The sequence below is a fragment of the Micromys minutus genome (genome assembly GCF_963924665.1).
Source record: "Micromys minutus genome assembly, chromosome: 32".
NCBI lineage: Eukaryota > Metazoa > Chordata > Mammalia > Rodentia > Muridae > Micromys > Micromys minutus.
This window is the reverse complement of record NC_137967.1, coordinates 6,170,011-6,171,886: the sequence shown is the minus strand read 5'-3', so window position 1 is coordinate 6,171,886 and position 1,876 is coordinate 6,170,011. Positions and strand designations below refer to the sequence as shown.

The window sequence follows — 1,876 nt, the reverse complement described above, 5'->3', positions numbered from 1 at the left end:
CCACGTGGTCCTCTGTCATAACAGCGCGGACTGTAACTTAGCTATAGCTTATAGCAAACTATTATTCCTTCGCCTTCCCTTCCCACTGCCCTGGGCGACGGTCTCGCGGTGTGTGTTACTTACCCAAATACAGCAGAAGAAGGGACATGAGCCCCCACAGCATCTCAGGGACAAGAGAAAACAAGGACGGCTCCTGCTGCTCTCTGACCACAGACAGAATGTCCTGTGGGGTATGAGTTGGGATGGGTGAGAACAAGGATGGCCAAGGAGGCGGGCATGGGTGGGTGAAGAAATGACATTGTTACTTAATGGAGCCCTTTGTCCCCTCAATCACATGTAAGATCGCTTCATCTTGTGAGCTGGGCTCCTCTTGACAACAGATACAGGGAGCTCTGAGGACAGCCATCTTCCCCAGGACTCCCCGAAAGCCTAACGTATCTGCCCTCTTTTCTCTAACCATCTTGTCTGTCTTCTTCCTCCTTCAAGATCTGGGGCCTTGGATTCCCTCTAGCCCACAAGGCGGTCTCAAAGTTTGTGATGAGGTTTAAGATTGTTGGGGGATCAGGCATGGTTGTTGTGTGAAGTGGCTTTGGGTCTACAGCCAAGATTGTCCCCTAGTCTACACATGCATGTATATACACAGTCACCCTCCAGATACATACCCACATTACAAATAAATAGGGTGAAAAGTAAATACCTTCTAGAGCGTGTGTGTGCATGCGTGTGTGTGTGTGTGTGTGTGTGTGTGTGTGTGTGCTCATGTGTGAGAACCCTGAAGATATAGTTACAGGTGGTGGTGTGCCCTCTGGAGTAGGTACAGGAAATTCATCTCAGGTCTTCTGCGAGATCAGAACTTACTCAGAACCACTGAGCCATTTCTCTAGCCCGTATTTTTGACTTTTACACACAGGGTCTCATGTAGTTCAAATCAAAGGGTGGAAACTTTCTGTGTTCCAGCAATTCAGGGTTGAATGGCATCGAACTGTCCTACCCGGATCTCCCTCTTCTTACCTGTAAACTCGGAACTGTCCTCCTGCCTCTCTTTTGTTCGTCGAGTCTCAAATATGTGACCGAGGCTCACCTAGAATCCCCTCCGTAGTCCTGTCTGGCTTTAACCTCCTGATAGTCCTGTTCTTTGGATGCCAGTGGAGACCAGAAAAGGTCATTGGATCCCCTGGAGCTGAAGTTATAGGTAGCTGTGAGCCATTTTACCTGGGAACTAAACTCCAGTCCTCAGCAAGCGCTGTAAGCACTCTTAGCTGATAAGCCGTCTCTCCAGTTCCAACAGCAACTCTTTGTCCCTCCCTCTAAATGATCGATTTCTTCTCCAAGTCTACCTCTTGGTCATGGTTTCCTAGAGCTCCGGGCTGCTCCTCGGCATTCCTTCTCTTGGTTGTTACAGGGAAGCTTAGCAGAAAAGCATCCAGGGAGGAGCTGACTTACATTTATAGACACTGGGTAAGGTGGGTTCTAGAGGGGCAAACCGGGCTGACTTAAGGACACACTGCCCACCCGATGAACCCACAGGAGCAGTGACGTTGCGTAGACTGGGAGGGACTAAGGTTGAGGAACCTTAACTGACCAGCTCAGGCACCCACCTCTTGAGAAGCCCCGCCCACAGAGGTACCAAGGAGCATGCGCATGCCTGTTCGGAACAAATCAGAGTCTGAAGGTGCCAAATGGGAGACTATGGAGGGCGGGACCGCCGAGAAGCAGTGGATTCTCCTCCTCAACGCTGGTCCCATAGCCATCAAATCAGCTCCATAAAACGGATTTCCCCCACCCCCTTGAGCAGGTGGCTCTAGGCTCTGCAAGAACTTGGGCTAGCCATCTCTTAAAGAACATTTGTACCTCAACACCTCCGCACGAGAAGGTG

General features: G+C 50.4%; 1 protein-coding gene across 1 annotated transcript in view; it reads right to left on the bottom strand.

Moving 5' to 3' along the window:
- The window catches only part of LOC308414028 (sialic acid-binding Ig-like lectin 12), a gene marked incomplete at both ends in the record, with an annotated part of 9,659 nt that extends 9,496 nt beyond the window's left edge, over positions 1 to 163 (bottom strand). The window contains one exon of the mRNA XM_080909191.1: positions 124 to 163. Within this exon, the coding sequence (XP_080765317.1) occupies positions 124 to 163 (40 nt within the window). The remainder of the gene's footprint in view (positions 1 to 123) is intronic.
- Between the last annotated feature and the right edge of the window lie 1,713 nt (positions 164 to 1,876).